The sequence below is a fragment of the Dama dama genome, chromosome 22, assembly GCF_033118175.1.
Source record: "Dama dama isolate Ldn47 chromosome 22, ASM3311817v1, whole genome shotgun sequence".
Taxonomy (NCBI): domain Eukaryota; kingdom Metazoa; phylum Chordata; class Mammalia; order Artiodactyla; family Cervidae; genus Dama; species Dama dama.
The window spans coordinates 17,204,401-17,225,321 of NC_083702.1; the positions used below are offsets into that span (position 1 = coordinate 17,204,401).

Here is a 20,921-nt window from a genome sequence, read left to right on the forward strand (position 1 = left end):
CCGATTTCTCTCTCCTCAGACAGCAGACAGCTCCGCCTGGTGGACGGAGGCGGTCCCTGCGCCGGGAGAGTGGAGATCCTTGACCAGGGCTCCTGGGGCACCATCTGTGATGACGGCTGGGACCTGGACGATGCCCGCGTGGTGTGCAGGCAGCTGGGCTGTGGAGAAGCCCTCAATGCCACGGGGTCTGCTCACTTCGGGGCGGGATCAGGGCCCATCTGGCTGGACGACCTGAACTGCACAGGAAATGAGTCCCACGTGTGGAGGTGCCCTTCCCGGGGCTGGGGGCGGCACGCCTGCAGACACAAGCAGGATGCGGGGATCATCTGCTCAGGTCAGCGCTGCACACTGTCCACAGGCTGGGGAAGGGGTGGGGCCTGGAGGACGGGGTCTGAGCTCTGAGGGAGAGATGCCGAAAGGACCAGAGGAGGAGGCTTCCTCCCAGGAGCCTGTGTTTCCAGCAGACGTGAAGACGAGGTGCTTTCACTACCCCCTGCAGCAGCTGAGGGTCTGGTCCTTTCTTCTCCCCAGTGTTTCCTGGCAGAACCATTTTTTACAGTTTTTCTTGAAAGCAAGGCTCTCTCTACAGTTACATACAAAAATTTTAAACCCACGGTACTAGTTTCCGTTTGCTTCCCTAACAATTTACCAATTAGTGATTTAAAACAGCATATATTTATTTCCTTACTCTTCTGTAGCTTAGATGTCCAGCAAGGATCTCACTGGGCTGGGATCAAGGCTTCAGCAGGGCTGCATCACTTCTGTGGCTCTGGGGGAGAATCTATTTCTTGTCTTTTCAATCTTCTAGATAAAAAAAAGGAAAGTTATTCACACAGTCGTGTCTGACTCTGTGATCCCATGGACTGTATCCTGCCCTGCCCCTCTGTCCATGGAATTCTCAAGCTTCTAGAAACCGCCTACATCCCTTGGTTCACAGCTCCCTTCATCCATTATCAGACCAGCAATGCTGCAGGCCTCCAAATATTATCGAGAGTCACATCTCTCTCTCTAGGCAGAGTTAAGAAATGTATTCCATATAAGGATAGTGGGTCTAAGGATGTGCTTAGACTGGGCTCACATTGTTAATATAATTAATATTCTAGCTTAATCTCACTGTCCCAAGGTCCTCTTCTTAATCACATCTGTAAATCCCTTTTGTCAGGTATGGTAACATATTCACAGGTTGCAGAGATTGGGATGTGGACATTTTGGGGTTAATTATTCTGCCTATCTCCCTAATATCCACATCACATCCCTTAACACACTCTTCAAAGATTTGGTCAGGAAGCTGAATTCAGCTGCCCCTCCCTGACTAGCGCCCACACAGATTGGTCTTCCTCTCAGTTCATATCCACTACACCATTGTGGTAGAAATAGAAGGACAGACACAAATGGACAAAGTCAGTTAAAAGGGAGGCAATGTCAGTCTTGCCATCTAGTGGGTACCTCTTAAACAAGGTCAGAGATGAATGTTCACCATTTCTAGAAGAAAGGAAAACCTAAAACATCCAGCAAAGTTTTCATTGTGTCCTGTCTCCTCCCCTTTCAATCTTAGAGTTCCTGGCCCTCAGGATGGTGAGTGAGGACCAGCAGTGTGCTGGGTGGCTGGAAGTTTTCTACAACGGGACCTGGGGCAGTGTCTGCCGCAACCCCATGGATGATGTCACCGTGTCCATCATCTGCAGACAGCTTGGCTGTGGGGACAGTGGAACCCTCAACTCTTCTCTTGCTCTTAGAGAAGGTTCTAGACCCCGGTGGGTGGATGGAATCCGTTGTCGGAAAACTGACACCTCTTTCTGGCAGTGTCCTTCTGACCCTTGGAATTACACTTCATGTTCTCCAGAGGATGAAGCCTATATCTCGTGTGCAGGTGACTTACTGTTTCTGTGTGTCTGTCCTAACCTGTAGGATGCAGTGAGATTTGATATTTTAAAATCTAAGTGGTGAGTTTAATTTGGGTCCACAAAATGACATTAAGTGAAATTGTTAGTTGCTCAATCATGTCCGACTCTTGTGCCTGCATGGACTATAGCCTGCCAGGCTCCTCTGTCCACGGGATTCTCCAGGCAAGAATACTGGAATGGGTTTCTATTCCCTTCTCCAGGGGATCATCCCAACCTAGGTATTGCAACTGAGTCTCCCGCACTGCAGTCAGATTCTTTACTGTCTGAGCCACCAGAGAAGCCTAAATGAGGTAAGGATGGAACTGATTTTATCCACATATTCCAATCCTGTTTGTTAAAATTTTCAATTGAGTTGTAATTCTTGTAACATTATATTAGTTCTAAGTGTAAAACATAGTGTTTATATTTTTGTACATATTGGTAAATCACCACATGTAGTTACAATTTTTTTTCTTATGATCCCATGAGTAAGAATTTGCATGCTGCAACTAAGACCCAGCACAACCAAATAAATAATTAATTTTAAAAGAGTATTATTCTCTTCATAGTCTTGACATAAGAACATGCATCATTTTGTTTTTTAATCCACATTAGGGCTTACCTGGTAGCTAAGCTGGTAAAGAATCCGCCTACAATGCAAGAGAACCCAGTTTGATTCCTGGGTCGGGAAGATCCACTGGAGAAGGGATAGGCTACTCACCCCAATATTCTTGGGTTTCCCTGATGACTCAGCAGGTAAAGAATTTGCCTGCATTGTGGGAGACCTAGGTGCGATCCCTGGCTTGGGAAGACCCCTGGAGAAGGGAAAGGCTACTCACTCCAGTCTTCTTGCCTGCAGAATCCCAGGGATGGGGGAGCCTGGAGGGCTGCCGTCTCTGGGGTCGCACAGAGTCGGACACAACTGAAGTGATTTAGCAGCAGCAGAGCGACTTTCACAAACACTATATACAAAAATATTATCTTCTTTCCTATATTACAGTTTTAAGATATCTTTCATGACAATATTTTTTTCTCTAGAATGCTTTAAAATTTTTTATTTATTTGTAGGAACTCTCTATAAACAAACATCACATCAGTTCAGTTGCTGAGTTGTGTCAGCTTCAACATCAGTCCTTTCAATGAACACTCAGGACTGATCTCCTTTAAAATGGACTGGTTGGATCTCCCTGCAGTCCAAGGGACTCTCAAGAGTCTTCTCCAACACCACAGTTCAAAAGCATCAATTCTTCGGCACTCAGCTTTCTTTATAGTCTTATAAAGAAACATCACTTATTCTTTGTTAAATATTTTTGTAAATATTTTCCCATTTTTTGCATATATTTTAAAGGTTATATATGAGAATGGGGGGTTATGTTATCAAATCTATAATGGTTTACTCTTTTGACTTCTGCCTTTAATGAGATGTTTCATATGCCATTCTTAATCCCAAAATAACATTGAATCAAGTTTTATTTTCTGCAAATAATTTTACAGTTCCACTAAATAATATTCAAAACCTAATTTTTTTAAACCTAATTTTGAATTCTTTATTTATCTGAATTTATTTTACTATGTGTGATTGTGTAACATCATCACCAGATAACAATTTTATTTTAGATATGTGATAGCTTCATCACAAAATAAAAACACATTACTTCATGATTTCACGGATATGATGTCAAAAGTACAGGTAACAAAGCAAAAGTAGACAAGTGGGAATATATCAAACTTAAAAAGCTTCTTCAAGCCAAAGGAAACATCAAGAGAGTGAAAAAGCAAGCTAGCACTAATTATATAAGGTATTATTTTCCAAACAAATAAGGAACTCCTGCAACTCAAGAAAAAAAATCTAAAACCTAATAATTCAATTAAAAAATTGGCCAACCACTTCAATAGACATTTCTCTAAAGAAGACATACAAATGGCCAATGGGTATATGAAAAATGCTTGACATTGTCAATCATCAGGGAAATGTAAAACAAACCACAAAGAGATATCATCTCACACATGTCAGAATGACTTTTTTTTTTTAAAGACACTTAAGTCTTGGCAAGGCTGTGGAGAAACTGACACTTTCTGTGTAATACCCACATTAAATGTATAAATTGTATTAATAAAGCTATGCAATCCAGGGGTTAAATCTCTGGACTTTCACTGTCATGGATCTAAGTTCAATCCCTGACCTGGGAATTAAGATCCCACGAGCCTCAACACAGCCAAAAAACAAACAACAACACAAAAACTATGACCAAAAAATCTGTATGATTTACAGTGATGTCCCTTTTCATTCTTGGTATTGTTAACTTCCTTTACTCTCTGCTCTTCATTAGTATTGATCAGTGTTCATCAATTTTCAATGAGCCACGCTTAAAGGGTTTTCTATCTTATGCTTACCTTCTTTTCCATTCAATTTTGTTCCTTTTAAATTAACCCCAACATTCTACATCCTTTAGACTTTCTCATCTAGTTTCTTAATTGGAAGCTTACTTTTTTCACTTTCAGTCTTTCCTCTTCTCTAAATCTAGAGTACAAATTTCCCTTAGGCACTACTTGAGTTTCATTAGAAGAATTTATGATCATATCATTATTTTGTGTTTATTATCATTATCATTGTATCTTCATTATCATTATTTCACAATATTTAGTAAATTTTAAATTTATTCCCAGAGTCAGGTGTTTTTTGGAAGGGTGTTGCTGAATTTCCCAAAATAGGGATGACTAACAATTTTTCTTATTAATTCTTAATTTTATTCCACTGTGGTCAGAGTAAATACTCTGTATGAATTCAGAGAGTGAAAGATTTTGTCCCATTATGTGGTCACTTTTGATAAATGCTCCTAGTGCATTTACAGTAATGTGAACTCTTGCACTGTTGGGTGCATTGCTCTTTGTGTTACTTAGTTAAATGTGCTGATCATGTTGTTGTACATCTACTGTATTCTTGGTTTTTTGTATGTTTGGTCTGTATAATATTGAAAAAGATACAGTAATAATCCTCCATTTTGATTGTGATTTTGCCTATTTCTTCTTTTCATTCTGTCAAGTATATTTCAAAGCTATGCTCTGTTAACCTTTCTTGAATTTTGATGTCTATATCTTTATTAAGGGTGCATCTCATTGTAATCATGAAAAGTCCCTCTTTAATTCAATTAGTGTTCAGTTCAGTTCAGTTCAGTTGCTCAGTCGTGTGTGACTCTTTGCGATGCTATGGACTGCAGTACCCCAGGCCACCCTGTCCATCACCAACTCCCAGAGTTTACCCAAACTCATGTCCACTGAGTCGGTGATGACATCCAGCAATCTCATCCTCTGTCGGCCCCTTGTCCTCCTGCCCTCAATCTTTCCCAGCATTGGGGTCTTTTCAAATGAATCAGCTCTTCACATCAGGTGGCCAAAATATTGGAGTTTCAGCTTCAACATCAGTCCTTCCAGTGAACACTCAGGACTGATCTCCTTTAGGATGGATTGGTTGGATCTCCTTCCAGTCCAAGGGACTCTCAAGAGTCTTCTCCAACACCACAGTTCAAAAGCATCAATTCTTCAGTGCTCAGCTTTCTTAACAGTCAAACTCTCACATCCATACATGACTACTGGAAAAACCATAGCTTTCACTAGACAGACCTTTGTTGGCAAAGTAATGTCTCTGCTTTTTAACATGCTGTCTAGGTTGGTCATATCTTTCCTTCCGAGGAGCAAGCATCTTTTAATTTTATGGCTGCAGGCACCATCTGCAGTGCTTTTGGAGCCCCCAAAAATAAAGTCAGCCACTGTTTCCACTGTTTCCCCATCATTTGCCATGAAGTGATGGGACTGGATGCCATGATCTTAGTTTTCTGAATGTTGAGCTTTAAGTCAACTTTTTCACTCTCCTCTTTCACTTTCATCAAGAGGCTTTTTAGTTCTTTTTCACGTTCTGCCATAAGGGTGGTGTCATCTGCATATCTGAGGCTATTGATATTTCTCCCGGCAAATTTGACTCCAGTTTGTGCTTCATCCAGCCCAGCATTTCTCACGAGGTACTCTTTACATAAGTTAAATAAGCAGGATGACAATATACAGCCTTGATGTACTCCTTTTCTTATTTGGAACCAGTCCATTGTTCCATGTCCAGTTCTAACTGTTGCTTCCTGAACTGCATACAGGTTTCTCAAGAGGCAGGTCAGGTGGTCTGGTATGCCCATCTCTTTCAGAATTTTCCACAGTTTATTGTGATCCACACAGTCAAAGGCTTTGGCATAGTCAATAAAGCAGAAGTAGATGTTTTTCTGGAACTCTCTTGCTTTTTCGATGATCCAGTGGATGCTGGCAATTTGATCTCTGGTTCCTCTGCCTTTTCTAAAACCAGCTTGAAGTTCATGGTTCACACATTGCTGAAGCCTGCCTTGGAGAATTTTGAGCATTACTTTACTAGCGTGTGAGATGAGTGCAATTGTGTGGTAGTTTGAGCGTTCTTTGGCATTGCCTTTCTTTGGGATTGGAATGAAAACTGACCTTTTCCAGTCCTGTGGCCACTGCTGAGATTTCCCAAATTTGCTGACACATTGCATGCAGCACTTTCTCAGCATCACCTTTTAGGATTTGAAAGAGCTCAACTGCAATTCGATCATGTCTACTAGCTTTCTTTATAGTGATGCTTCCTAAGGCCCACTTGACTTCACATTCCAGGATGTCTGGCTCTAGGTGAGTGATCACACCATTGTGATTGTCTGGGTCATGAAGATCTTTGTTGTACAGTTCTTCTGTGTATTCTTGCCACCTCTTCTAATATCTTCTGCTTCTGTTAGGTCCATACCTTTTCTGTCCTTTATTGAGCCCATCTTTGCATGAAATGTTCCCTTGGTATCTCTAATTTTCTTGAAGAGATCTCTAGTCATTCTCATTCTATTGTTTTCCTCTATTTCTTTGCACTGATTGCTGAGGAAGGTTTTCTTATCTCTCCTTGCTATCTTTGGAACTCTGAATTCAAATAGGTATATCTTTCCTTTACTCCTTTGCTTTTTGCTTCTCTTCCTTTCACAGCTATTTGTAAGGCCTCTTCTCACAGCCATTTTGCTTTTTTGCATTTCTTTTTCTTGGATGGTCTTGATTCCTGTCTCCTATACAATGTCATGAACCTCTGTCCATAGTTCATCAGGTACTCTATCAGATCTAGTCCCTTAAATCTGTTTCTCACTTCCACTGTATAGTCATAAGGGATTTGATTTAGTTCTTACCTGAATGGTCTAGTAGTTTCCCCCACTTTCTTCAATTTAAGTCTGAATTTGGCAACAAGGAGTTCATGATCTGAGCCACAGTCAGCTCCTGGTCTTGTTTTTGCTGAGTGTATAGAGCTTCTCCATCTTTGGCTGCAAAGAATATAATCTATCTGATTTCGGTGTCGGCCATCTGGTGATGTCCATGTGTAGAGTCTTCTCTTGTGTTGTTGGAAGAGGGTGTTTGCTATGATCAGTGTGGTCTCTTGGCAAAACTCTATTAGCCTTTGCCCTACTTCATTCTGTACTCCAAGGTCAAATTTGCCTGTTACTCCAGGTGTTTCTTGACTTTGTACTTTTGCATTGCAGTCCCCTATAATTAAAAGGACATCTTTTTTGGGTGTTAGTTCTAAAAGGTCATGTAGGTCTTCATAGACCTGTTCAACTTCAGCTTCTTCAGCGTTACTGGTTGGGGCATAGACTTGGGTTACCGTGATATTGAATGGTTTGCCTTGAAAATGAACACAGATCATTCTGTTGTGTTTGAGATTGCATCCAAGTACTGCATTTTGGACTCTTTTGTTGACTATGAGGGCTACTTCATTTCTTCTAAGGGATTCTTGCCCACAGTAGTAGATATAATGGCCATCTGAGTTAAATTCACCCATTCCAGTCCATTTTAGTTCACCAATTCCTAGAATGTTGACGTTCACCCTTGCCATATCCTGTTTGACCACTTCCAATTTCCCTTCATCCATGGACCTAACATTCCACGTTCAATGCAATATTGCTCTTTACACCATTGGACCTTGCTTCTATCACCAGTCACATCCAGAAGTGGGTATAGTTTTTGCCTTGGCTTTGTACCTTCATTCTCTCTGGAGTTATTTCTCCACTGATCTCCAGTAGCATATTGGGCACCTACTGACCCGGGGAGTTAATCGTTCAGTGTCCTATCATTTTGCCTTTTCATTCTGCTCATGGGGTTCTCAAGGCAAGAATACTGCAGTGGTTCACCATTCTGCCATTCCCTTCTCCCGTGGACCACATTCTGTCCAACCTCTCCACCATGGCCCATCTGTCTTGGGTGGCCCCACACGGCATGGCCTAGTTTCACTGCGTTAGACAGGCTGAAGTCCTGTGATCAGATCGGCTGGTTGTCTGTGGCTGTGGTTTCGGTCCGTCTGCCCCGACGCCCTCCCTCAGCACTACTTTCAAGTCGTGTATCTTTTCTAGAGTCTGCTTCCTGGGACACTGATAAAGCTACTCCAGTTTGCTTACAGGTAGTACATTTTCCCATCATTTTACTTTCAACCTTTCTATGTTTTCATAACATAAAGTGATCATTTTGCCAATAATATTCATGTCAGTTTTGTTTTATCTTAATCCATTTATTGTAAATGCAATTACTAATATTGATGTGTTGGTATCTGCCATTTGCTTTTAATTGATCCACATGCTGTATGTTCCTTTTTCTCCCCACCTTTTTTTTCTTCCTTTAGTATCAATAAATGTGTTATTATTCCAGATTTCCCTTTTTCCTTTTGATTTTTAGCAGCTTTACTAGGAGTGGGTGTTTTCATACTCTTCCATTTATATTTTTAAAATATTCTCTATCATTATATCTTCAAATATGACTTCTGTAGTTCTGTCTCTCTGTCTCTGTATCTCTTCTCTCTCTCCTACTCTTTCTTTTCCTTCTCATCTCTCATCTTTAGGACTCCTCTAAATCACTATATTCTAAGTTTTATCTAAAATTCGTTTGACTTATTCATTCACTTTTTAATCCGAGATATTTTATTTTAGGTTGGCAATGGTACCATTGCTATTTTTATTTGTTTATGATTATTTGTTAATTTTTTCATCTTTTTACCTGTATATTCTCTCCTTCTCTCTTTTCCCCTAAATACATTGATCGTAGTTAAAATCCTTATGCATTTCTCTCATGTGTGTCTCTGCATTCTCTTATCTCTTTTTTTCACTTTGGTCATTTGTCATGTTATCCTAACTTGTCAAATGTCATGTCATTTTTCTATTGAATGCTATAAATTATACATGAAAAAGTAAGATACTTCTGATACATTTTCTAATACCTAAAAGGATTTACTGTTTGTTTTGCAGGGCAGATAGGGGGAAGGGGTGTGTATCACTCAGACATCTAAATATAACCTAAAACTGAGCTGTAACAAGTGTGGGTTGCAGTTTTGGTAGCACTCAGTTCACCTCTGATTTCTCTGTCCTTATGACATGGACTTTCAGAGATTTCAGTTCAGAGGCTGGATTCTTTGATAGCTCAGTACCCAAGAGAATTAGAAAGAGTCTACTTTCGAAGTGTTTTTATATAGTTCTTTAGCCTCCTATCCTTCACAGCTTATCTACTGGGCAGATATTTGAGGAGAAAACATGCTGTGTGAGAGAGGCTCTCAAGACTCTAATTTTGTCACTTCAGCACCAGGTAACTCCCAAATTATGCTGGCTTCCTGTCACAACAATAGTCCTCTGCTTGCCCAAGCCCAGATTCTGAATCATTAAATTATGCAATGAATTGGCAAATTCCCAGAGAAAAAGAAGCTATAGATCCTTGGCTAACATTGAAATAGTCTCCACTCTTTAGAATTTTAGCATATTTAGTCCATGTTGTGTCAACAAATGTTGAATGCATTTACTGTTTCTTAAAAAACATGTTCCAGCTTTTAAAGTTGTATCCAGCAAGACCCAGCAAAACACATTGGCCTGCTGTGAACTCCTCCATTCTCCGTAGAAGTGGAAAATTTTAGGTTTAATTCTCTATTTCATCATTTACTTAAAGTGCAACACTGATGGACTTTCTTTAACCTTTCTTTACATCATTTTTATGTATAAAAGGAGAGGAGAATACAGTGAGCCTGTTAATGTTATTTGTTCAAGGGCTTGCAGGAATATAACCTATTTCTGCTCAGTGATAGAACTAGAAGGGCTTCGCCGGTGGCTCAGCTGTGAAGAATCCACCTGCAATGCAGGAGACACTGGTTAGATCGCTGGGCCAGGAAGATTCCGTGGAGGAGGGCATGGGAACCCACTTCAGTATTCTTGCCTGGAGAATCCCATGGGCAGAGGAGCCTGGTGGGCTACAGTTCATAGGGTCTTAAAGAGTTGGACATGACTGAAGTAACTAAGCTAACATACACACTATTTCCCCCTAAAGATCACATAACTCCAAAGTTTGAATAACAGAGATTCTTGATACAAAGTCCAAGGAGGGATTATATTTTTTTTTGGGAGAAGAAGCAACATTCTATGATTCCCAGTGGAATCTGGCCAGTGTCAATGTTACCTGACATCATCTCTCATGCAAAGTTGTTCAGTCTACTCAAAGAGATCACATTGTTTGAAAGTAAGTATCCAGATCTGAAGTCTGAAGCTTAGAACTGCAAATGAAATATTCTGGAGGTAAACCAAGATATCACAGAATCCATTTGTTTTTCAGTTCTGAATGACTGTACCAGGGAGAAGGATTCTAATGGTAGAGGATTCATGATTGCTATCCGAGGCATCTGAGGCCAGTTCCTGACTCCACTCCCTTTAATCAACCCCTTTAACACTTAGGTCAACGGCGTCAAAATGTATGTACTTTGAAAGGAATCCATCCAGCTGTCAGCTCATTCCTGTGACTCTGAACTCATTTAACTGCTCTGGGTAGAGACACTAACATTTCCTGTAAATCTTTCTCTGATGCTGTGCAGAACTACAGATCAGAATGTTAACTCTGATAGGACCTTGTACCACCTTCTGTCTCAGACTGCTCACTAGAGTGTTTTATTTTCTTCCTATTTTTCAACCTTATTATTCTCTTGCCACTGGTATAAAAAACCAGACCCAGCTGCTGCCCCAGTGCAACGACTCCGTGTCTGAAGCAGCAGGGTCGGCAGCCTCAGAGGAGAGCGCCCCCTACTGCTCAGGTGGGGGTCCCACAGGACAGAAGACCCTTCTCAACCCCTGGTGTCATCACCCCATCGTTCCATTTCTCTCTCCTCAGACAGCAGACAGCTCCGCCTGGTGGACGGAGGCGGTCCCTGCGCCGGGAGAGTGGAGATCCTTGACCAGGGCTCCTGGGGCACCATCTGTGATGACAACTGGGACCTGGACGACGCCCGCGTGGTGTGCAGGCAGCTGAGCTGTGGAGAAGCCCTGGATGCCCCTATCTCTTCTTACTTCGGGACGGGATCAGGGCCCATCTGGCTGGATGAAGTGAGCTGCAGAGGAGAGGAGTCCCAAGTGTGGAGGTGCCCTTCCTGGGGATGGCAGCAACACAACTGCAATCATCAAGAAGATGCAGGAGTCATCTGCTCAGGTATGGCCAGTTCTTTGTCCACCGGCTGAGAAAATGGAAAGTTCCAAGAGAGCTGGTGTCTGATCAGCAGGGCAGTAGGAGATAGGTGGGCTAGGTGGGACTGAGGCACCTCCCCATCCTCCCTGAGTGCACTGTGGCTGTGAGTGATGAGCTTCATTTACTTTCCTCTTATAAATCTCTGCTATTCTTTTCTTCTCCAGTGGACTTACCTGATGCTAAAATAGCTTTATTTATTCTCCCAATTAAAATAAATCCTCATAATTTTTTTTCATAATTCACTTTTTCTAAGAGTGAAACATATGCTAACTGCCACATACACATTCTCTTTGCACAGGGAGGCTATGAGAAGGAGGGACAAAAATGAGGATGTACTTTCCTGGGTGGAGTTGTTTCTGTACAAACAATGTGAGACATTATTTTGCACTAGGCTAGCAGGAGTGGGGAGAAGGCAATGGCATCCCACTCCAGTGCTCTTGCCTGGAAAATCCCATGGACGGAGTAGCCTGGTAGGCTGTCCTCCATGGGGTCGCTAAGAGTTGGACACAGTGAACGACTTCACTTTCACTTTTCACTTTCATGCATTGGAGAAGGAAATGGCAACCCACTCCACTGTTCTTGCCTGGAGAATCCCAGGGATGGGGGAGCCTGATGGGTTGCCACCTATGGGGTCACACAGAGTCAGACACAACTGAAAAGACTTCACAGCAGCAGCAGCAGTAGGAGTGGAGTCTACTCTTACTATAGGAGGATATCATTTACATATATAGAGGTGATCCCTAAAGGGATATCATTTAACAAATCAAGATTCTTATGGATTTGTGCCAGATTTCAAGTTTCCTTTGCATCAGTTCAGTTCAGTAGAGTCGCTCAGTCGTGTCCGACTCTTTGCGACCCCATGAATTGCAGCATGCTAGGCCTCCCTGTCCATCACCAACTCCCGGAGTTTACTCAAACTCATGCCCCTTGAGTCGGTGATGCCATCCAGCCGTCTTATCCTCTGTCGTCCCCTTCTCCTCCTGCCCCCAATCCCTCCCAGCATCAGGGTCTTTTCCAATGAGTCAACTCTTTGCATGAGGTGGCCAAAGTATTGGAGTTTCAGCTTCAGCATCAGTCCTTCCAATGAACACCCAGAACTCATCTCCTTCAGGATGGACTGGTTGGATCTCCTTGCAGTCCAAGGGACTCTCAAGAGTCTTCTCCAACACCACAGTTCAAAAGCATCAATTTTTCGGCACTCAGCTTTCTTCACAGTCCAACTCTCACATCCATACCTGACCACGGGACAAGCCTATGCCCCAACCAGTAATGCTTAAGAAGCCAAAGTTGAACGGTTCTATGAAGACCTACAAGACCTTTTAGAACTAACACCCAAAAAAGATGTCCTTTTCATTATAGGGGACTGGAACACAAAAGTAGAAAGTCAAGAAACACCTGGAGTAACAGGCAAATTTGGCCTTGGAGTATGGAATGAAGCAGGGCACAGGGTAATAGAGTTTTGCCAAGAGAACGCACCGGTCATAGCAAACACCCTCTTCCAACAACACAAGTGAAGACTCTACACATGGACATCACCAGATGGCCAACACTGAAATCAGATTGATTATATTCTTTGCAGCCAAAGATGGAGAAGCTCTATACAGTCAGCAAAAACAAGACCAGGAGCTGACTGTGGCTCAGATCATGAACTCCTTATTGCCAAATTCAGACTTAAACTGAAGAGAGTTGGGATAACCACTAGACCATTCAGCTATGACCTAAATCAAATCCCTTATGACTATACAGTGGAAGTGAGAAATAGATTTAAGGGACTAGATCTGATAGACAGAGGGCCTGATGAACTATGGACGGAGGTTCATGACATTGTACAGGAGACAGGGATCAAGACCATCCCCATGGAAAAGAAATGCAAAAAAGCAAAATGGCTGTCTGAAGAGACATTACAAATATCTGTGAAACAAAGAGAAGCAAAAAGCAAAGGAGAAAAGGAAAGATATTCCCATTTGAATTCAGAGTTACAAAGAATAGCAGGGAGAGATAAGAAAACCTTCCTCAGCAATCAGTGCAAAGAAATAGAGGAAAACAACAGAAGGGGAAGACTAGAGATCTCTTCAAGAAAATCAGAGATACCAAAGGAACATTTTACAAAAAGATGGGCTCAATACAGGACAGAAAAGGTATGGACCTAACAGAAGCAGAAGATGTTAAGAAGAGGTGGCAAGAATACACAGAAGAACTATACAAAAAAGATCTTCACGACCCAGATAATCACAATGGTGTGATCACTCACCTAGAGCCAGACATCCTGGAATGTGAAGTCAAGTGGGCCTTACAAAGCATCACTACAAACAAAGCTAGTGGAGGTGATGGAATTCCAGTTGAGCTATTTCAAATCCTGAAAGATGATGCTGTGAAAATGCTGCACTCAATATGCCAGCAAATTGGGAAAACTCAGCAGTGGCCACAGGACTGGAAAAGGTCAGTTTTCATTCCAATCCCTAAGAAAGGCAATCCCAAAGAATGCTCAAACTACCGCACAATTGCACTCATCTCACATGCTAGTAAAATAATGCTCAAAATTCTCCAAGCCAGGCTTCAACAACATGTGAACCGAGAACATCCAGATGTTCAAGCTGGTTTTAGAAAAGGCAGAGGAACCAGATATCAAATTGCCAACATCCACTGGCTCATCGAAAGAGCAAGGGAGTTCCAGAAAAACATCTATTTCTGCTTCATTGACGACGCCAAAGCCTTCGACTGTGTGGATCACAATAAACTGTGGAGAATTCTGAAAGAGATGGGCATACCAGACCACCTGACCTGCCTCTTGAGAAACCTGTCAGGAAGCAACAGTTAGAACTGGACATGGAACAACAGACTGGTTCCAAATAGGAAAAGGAATACGTCAAGGCTGTATATTGTCACCCTGCTTACCTAACTTATATGCAGAGTACCTCATGAGAAACGCTGGGCTGGAAGAAGCACAAGCTGGAATTAAGACTGCCGAGAGAAATATCAATAACCTCAGATATGCAGATGACACCACCCTTATGGCAGAAAGTGAAGAGGAACTAAAAAGCCTCTTGATGAAAGTGAAAGAGGAGAGTGAAAAAGTTGACTTAAAGCTCAACATTCAGAAAACTAAGATCATGGCATCTGGTCCCATCACCTCATGGGAAATAGATGGGAAGACAGTGAAAACAGTGTCAGACTTTATTTTTGGGGGCTCCAATATCACTGCAGATGGTGACTGCAGCCATGAAATTAAAAGATGCTTCCTTTGCATATTTAGATATAAATGTTCATAGTTCTTTGATGGTAGAAATAGAGAGCTGTGAATGAAATGCTCTGAGTCATATATTCTTTCACTGTTACTAGAAAAGTCTCTCTCTCCCCAATTTTTCCTTTAAGATATCTGTATAAATGCAAACTTTAGAGGACCACTTAGCCATGCACTGGCAAGTCAAAGGTGGAGGGAATAAAACATGAATTTCTGTGTTTTATGATAAGAGATTATGTAGTTTATATTTGATGATTTCAAAGATATAAGAGACTTGTGTTTGGGGGCTTATTTGGAGCAAGAGGACAAGCGCAGTTTTTGAAGAAGGTGGAGCAGGTTTTACAGTAGCTGGGAGGAAGGGGAATGGCAATGGGAGCTGACAAAGGCAACTGTGAGGTTCTCTGAGCAGCACTGAGGGTCCAGATGTGGTGTGGAAGATGCTGTGTGTGCCTAAGGACACAAGACGTCTACACAGCAAGAGACCAGACAAAGATATATCTTTATTATATTTAATATCTTTACTCATCACATCAGCCTTCTATTTAATAATTTTCTTGGAATTTTCACACACTTATTCTTCCATGTAAATTTTAAAATCAAGTGGAAAGTAAAAAAGAAATAATGTGTCTCAGAAGTCTCTATCCTAATATATCCTAAGACTTTATTGATTATCCAGCACATGTCTGAATATTTAACTTTTATCAGGGTATATAAAACAGAATACAAGAAACACTTCTCTCTTTGTCTTTCTAAATTTTTAATCTGGTGGAATTAATATAACAATATCAACAACCTCGGATATGCAGATGACATCACCCTAAATGGCAGAAAGTGAAGAGGAACTAAATAGCTTCTTGATGAAAGTGAAAGAGGAGAGTGAAAAAGCTGACTTGAAACTCAACATTCAAAAAACGAAGATCATGGCATCCTGTCCCATCACTTCATGGCAAAAAGATGGGGAAAAAATGAAAACTGTGACAGACTTTATTTTCTTGGGCTCCAAAATTACTCTGGACAGTGACTGCAGTCATGAAATTAAAAGATGCTTGTTCCTTGGAAGAAAAGCTATGACAAACCTAGACAGTATATTAAAAAACGAGACATTACTTTGAGACAAAAGTCCATCTAGTCAAAGCTATGGTTATTTCAATAGTCATGTATGGACGTGAGAGTTAGACCATAAAGAAGGCTGAACACGGAAAAACTGATGCTTTTGAACTGTGGTGTTGGAGAAGACTCTTGAGAGCCCCCTGGTCGGCAAGGAGATCAAACCAGTCAATCCTAAAGGAAATCAACCCTGAATATTCACTGAAAGTACTGATGCTGAAGCTGAAGCTCCAATACTTTGGCCACCTGATATGAAGAACTGATTCATTGGAAAAGACCCTGATGCTGGGAAAGATAGGAGGCTGGTGGAGAAGGGGGCGACAGAAGATGGGATGGTTAGTTGGCATCACCGACTTGATGGACATGAGTTTGAGCAAACTTAGAGAGATAGTGAAGGACAGGGAAGCCTGTCGTTCTGCAATCCTTGGGGTAGCAAAGAGTCGGACATGACTTCACTTTCTGCCATAACAAGAACCAGTTAAATAAAAACTCATTATCTAGGATGTGTAGCACCTGTGACCAAACTCTCAGCCAGAATAGATTAGGGGTCCTAACCTGAGCCTCTCTGGGGAGATGGAAATGGATAAATGATAAAAGGCAAGCAGATCATCCTCTCTCTCATCATTCATTCTTGTATGAGTGGTCAAGCTAATCCTTCAATTCTTTAATTTCTGCAGTGCCTTTTCTGTTCTCTCCTGCTTTCTATGCTGCTGCTGCTGAGTCACTTCCATCGTGTCCGACTCTGTGCGACCCCTTAGACGGAAGCCCACCAGGCTCCCCTGTCCCTGGGATTTTCCAGGCAAGAACACTGGAGTGGGTTGCTATTGCCTTCTCCGCCTGCTTTCTATAGTAGATTTTTATTCTGTTACATCATTCTTTTTGAGACTTCAAAGTTCACAAGCTTATGCAATCAGAGTCCTTCACCAGAACAAATTCCACCATGTACATGAATAATCATGAGCACACTCAGAAACCAGGAAAATTATTTTAAAAGTTGTTCTTTATGATGTGCAGATGTTTTCCTATTGGATTACCTTTTCTCCATCCAAAATATGGTCTCTGAAGGATGAAACATTTTCATCAGTCTTTTCTTTGGTCTCTCTCTCATACTCCATCCACTCCGTGTTTAACCTACCACTCACTCCACCTCACTCCCTACAGAAGTTCTTTCCTTTTGGAGTTTCCTTTCCATCTATTTGTAGCTCTTAAGCTTGGTTTTTCTTTTCTGCATTGGGAGAAATGGGAAAGGGTAGCAGGGTTATGTGGCAAATGGGAGGAGCACAGGGGATAATAAGTGTTAAAATCTTGTTGAACAAGTCTTTTTTCCCCCAAATCTTTCTCTGTTTCATTCCTATTGAGGCTTTTGCAATTTAGAAATCTCTAAAGTATATATGGCTTGTTTTCTGTCTGCTCTCTTCCTCTCCCTCCCCTTATTTATAGCTTGCTGGCTTCTTATCTCAGAAATCCAAATAGGAAAAGCATATGCAGTTAGCATATAGATAAGTTTAGAATACATTAAATTATTATTACTCTTTCATATTTGCTGAGAATCTCATGTCTAGTATGAAGTAATCAACTAACTCAATTGTCTTGCATAATCCCACTGAGACCTCACTTTCTCCCAGGTGTCTTGATAAATCCTAGGTTTTTAAGAAAGATGGCTTTGACCATTCCCTCCCTTTCCTATGACTCTGAGCATTTGTCATTTCTAAACTTACCTGTGGACAACTTCTTTCACAATTAGATTATAATACCTGCACTCAGATCCAGCCCGTGTGATTTTCCCTGTCCTCAGTGGCTTGAATATTGGCTCTGAGAGAAAACTGGCTAGAATTTTAGCCTCAGAAATCTCAGGATGGTCCTCTAAACTTCTAAACCTCGCTGGCTCTTAGGCCTCTTGATTCCCATGGACCTTTTTAACTCTCAGTTCAGCTCTGTACCCAAGTTTGAATATCTACCACTGTGCAGTTTCTTTGGGCACTGTAGTTTCCAGGCTCCCAGACAGGAATTAACATTCCTAACCAAAATATATATTCTTGGGATTCAGCCATTCCTAACTGACCCTGCAGTCCTTCTGGATATCTCTTCAGAAACTTGCTCATGAAAATGCAGTTTGACAATGACAGGCAAATTCTCTCTTCTTATCCCCTCTTATTCCACAGTTGGAAAAAAAGCTTTCACACCATTGCCTGTGAGATGTTGTTTCGAACTGTCAAGCCAGGTTCATGAACACTCACTGGGTTTGTTGTTCTCTGTTTCTCTTAGGATTTGTGCGTCTGGCTGGAGGGGATGGACCCTGCTCAGGGCATGTAGAAGTGTATTCTGGAGAAGCCTGGACCCCAGTGTCTGATGAGAACTTCACACTCCCCACTGCCCAGGTCATCTGTGCAGAGCTGGGGTGTGGCAAGGCTGTATCTGTCCTGGGACATGAGCTCTTCGGAGAGTCCGATGACTGGGTCCAGGCTGAAGAGTTCAGATGTGAAGGGGAGGAGCCTGAGCTCCGGGTCTGCCCCAGAGCGCCCTGTCCAGGGGGCAGGTGTCAGCACAGTGGAGTTGCTCAGGTTGTCTGTTCAGGTGAGATGCATGTCAGGACTTAGCCTCTATGTACACTCAGTTCAAGCTAAAAAAGAAATCAGATTTTGCTGAAATCCTGTCTTTTTCTATCAGTGTACACAGATGTCCGGCTTATGAAACATGGCACCTCTCAGTGTGAGGGGCGGGTGGAGATGAATATTTCTGGACAATGGAGAGCTCTCTGTGCCTCCCACTGGAGTCTGGCCAATGCCAATGTTGTCTGTCATCAGCTCGGCTGTGGCGTTGCCATCTCCACCCCAAACGGAGCAGAAGGAAGTGACCAACTCTGGAAAGCCCGATTTCACTGCTCAGGGGCTGAGTCCTTCCTGTGGCAATGCCCTGTGACTGCCCTGGGTGTTCCTGGCTGTTCCCATGGCAACACGGCCTCTGTGATCTGCTCAGGTAAGACAGGGAAGGGCTACTGTACTTAGGATGCTCCTGGAGTGAAATCTCCCCAGAGCAGAGAGTAAAGGAAAACAGGCTTAAAAAGAAAGATATTCTGTAGTGAAATGTTTAATCTTGTTACTGAACTCAGGTCTCAGCTGCTCATTACTCAAGAATCTAACACTGAGAGAGAAACATGGGGTAAAATTAAAGACAGCTTTGTTGAGGAAACCAGCAGTTCTGAGAGACAGGGGACTAATGTGATAAAGAACCAGCTCCCCCTTGCTGATCAGAGGCGAGAGTTTTTAAATGGGAATTTCAGGAGTGCACAGGTGGAGGCAGGGGACAGGTTACCTGCAGAAAAGCACAGCTAGCTCCGGCAGTCATCTTGAAATAGGTCTGATCAGTGTCACCTTTATTGTTTGGAATACAGTCAATAATCAGTTCTAGTGTCGGTCTGTTCCCATTTCCTTGAGGCCGATTCTTGGAATTGTGCAAGATGAAGAAGATTATGGGCTTCCCTGTTGACTCAGATGGTAAAGAATCTGCTTGCAATGCAAGAGACTCAGGTTTGATCCCTGGGTTGGGAAGATCCTCTGGAGAAGGAAATGGCACCCCACTAATCTGGTCATCATGTAATTTACTTCTACCACCTGGTTGGGATTTCAGTATCTGCACAACAGCTCAAAGGGTATGGCTCAGAATGATAGCTATAGCCCATGAGGAGGAACTAAATATCCTTGACTTTGTTTAGGGTTAAACTATTATTCTTTTATCCTATTTGACGGTTTTCCTTTGTTTCCGATATTTTTTCATTTCTGTGATTACATTGATTCTTTGGCTAAGGATTTTCTACAGACAGAAGCAAGTGGAGGACATGAGGGTGGTCTGTCCTGAGAAGGTTCCGTTAAGGTCCTGCTCCATAACCTTCTCATTGTTCACTCATTTTTTCAAGGGAAAGAAGTGCTAAGAAATGCTAAGAAGTGCTATGTCAGGGAAAGAAATACTCAGATGAATAATATTTTTATGAAACATTATTATTTAAGGATAATAATAGAGAACAAAGTACAAACAGTAAGTGTATGCCTAGGTCATGTTCCCCAACCCAGATCTACAAAGAGAACATTCACAGCCTCACAGAATCACTATTGCCTCCCAAAAACTTTCTCCTCCTCCTCTCCAGGGAAGACTGCCTACCTAAAACTTATACTGCCATAGAATAATTTGTCAGTTTTTGAACTTTATGTATAACCATACAGAATGTTTTCTTTCGTGTCTAATTTCTTTGATTTCAAACTGTGTTTGAAATTCACTCATGATGTTGTTTATGGCAACATTGTATTCATTTTTATTATGATAGTGTATTCCTTTGAATGATCGCATGACCATGCATTGATCCATTCAACTAATGGCAGAGATTTGAATTTGTCACCAGGTTTTGACTATTACTAATACAATAGTGCAAATTACCATGATGATGACTTTTGGAACAAATATTTATTATGTTTTTTGTGTGTTTAATTCTGTCTTATATTTTTATTTTCTTAATGGTATGCTGTACTTCAATGAGCCAAGTTATGTATCTTAGGTTTGACTTATCGAATTTTTCTGTGTACATGTAGTGCTCCTTCAGTCAGTCAGTTCAGTTCAGTTGCTGAGTCATGTCTGACTCTTTGTGACCCCATGGACTGCAGCATGCCAAGCTTCCCTGTCCTTCATCATCTCCTGCAGCTTGCCCAAGCTCATATCCATTGAGTTGGGGATACCACCGAATCATCTCATCTTCTGTCATCTCCTTCTCCTCCTGCCTTCAATATTTTTCAGCATCAGTGTCTTTTCCAATGAGTCAGTTCTTCCCATCATGTGGCCAATGTATTAGAGCTTCAATTTCAGCATCAGTCCTTCCAGTGAATATTCAGGACTGATTTCCTTTAGGATTGACTGGTTTAATATCCTTGAAGTCCAAGAGACTCTGAAGAGTCTTCTCCAACACCACAGTTCACAAGCATCAATTCTTCAGCGCTCAGCTTTCTTTATGGTCCAACTCTCACATCCATACATAACCACTGGAAAAACTATAGCTTTGTCGGACCTTTGTTGGCAAAATAACATATCTGCTTTTTAATACGCTATCTAGGTTTGTCATAGGTGTTCTTCCAAGGAGCAAGTATGTT

The 20,921-nt window shown here is 41.8% G+C and overlaps 1 protein-coding gene across 1 annotated transcript in view; it reads left to right on the forward strand.

Moving 5' to 3' along the window:
• Positions 1-20,921, forward strand: part of LOC133043049 (uncharacterized) — a 126,264-nt gene that overhangs the window by 16,867 nt on the left and 88,476 nt on the right. Inside the window, 6 exon segments of the mRNA XM_061123939.1 lie at positions 20-334; positions 1,556-1,890; positions 10,992-11,013; positions 11,091-11,405; positions 18,055-18,363; positions 18,457-18,765. Coding sequence (XP_060979922.1) covers positions 20-334; positions 1,556-1,890; positions 10,992-11,013; positions 11,091-11,405; positions 18,055-18,363; positions 18,457-18,765 — 1,605 coding nt within the window.